Below are 770 nucleotides of genomic sequence, written 5' to 3'. Positions count from 1 at the left end.
TCATATATATATATATATATATATATATATATATATATATATATATATATATTCAAATGCTAAAGAAATAGTGATACCTTAATGGTCTTGACTGCCGGTTTATTGATAATTTTCAGTTGTCTCTCAAGCTCCAAATCCTCTTCTTTGGACATACTTATACTCCCTCTTCCTTCTGCAATATTTCCAATGATACCAAGAGAAAGTAGTAGAAAAAGTACCAAAAACATTTCCTTCAAACTCATAGTCCAACGATTAAAAAACTCCTCTATCAAAGCCCTGAAACAAACTTCCTTCTTTCTTTCCCCAAACGCCCTTCGGCAATGTGAGATGTTGTATTTATAATCACAAGAGATAAGGATATGTTTGGAAATCAATGTATGTTTGGAAAAAAACTATAAAAGAAGGCAAAGAGATATATAAAGCAAGATTATTGCTTGTGATCCAGCTGTAAGAGACCTCCTTTGAAGAGACACCCTTGTAAGAAATCTTTTACGTATTAACATGGATTCCATATATTTGATGCTTTCCATATATTTGATGCTGTGAAGATTTAAGGATAAGGATTATTTAAAATAAATCTTAGGAGAGATTTGCAGTTATTCTAATGTATTTGATGCTGTGAAGATTTAAGGATAAAGATTATTTAAAATAAATCTTAGGGGAGATTCACAGTTATTCTCACTTAATTGGAGAAAATAAAAAGAAAGAAAGAGAGATCTAAAAAATAAAAATTAAAAAGGAAGAGAGACTTAATTCCTTGTATTTGCTGC

The 770-nt window shown here is 29.9% G+C and overlaps 1 protein-coding gene across 1 annotated transcript in view; it reads right to left on the bottom strand.

Moving 5' to 3' along the window:
- LOC143890588 (protein neprosin-like) overlaps positions 1-242 on the bottom strand; it is a 9,449-nt gene extending 9,207 nt beyond the window's left edge. The window contains exon 1 of the mRNA XM_077395304.1: positions 78-242. Within this exon, the coding sequence (XP_077251419.1) occupies positions 78-242 (165 nt within the window). The remainder of the gene's footprint in view (positions 1-77) is intronic.
- Between the last annotated feature and the right edge of the window lie 528 nt (positions 243-770).

This window comes from Tasmannia lanceolata, unplaced genomic scaffold, assembly GCF_043159265.1.
Source record: "Tasmannia lanceolata isolate RefF3 unplaced genomic scaffold, GAP_Taslan_0.1 ptg000013l, whole genome shotgun sequence".
Classification (NCBI taxonomy): domain Eukaryota; kingdom Viridiplantae; phylum Streptophyta; class Magnoliopsida; order Canellales; family Winteraceae; genus Tasmannia; species Tasmannia lanceolata.
The sequence above is the reverse complement of the archived record's forward strand: the minus strand, read 5'-3'. Positions and strand labels throughout refer to the sequence as shown.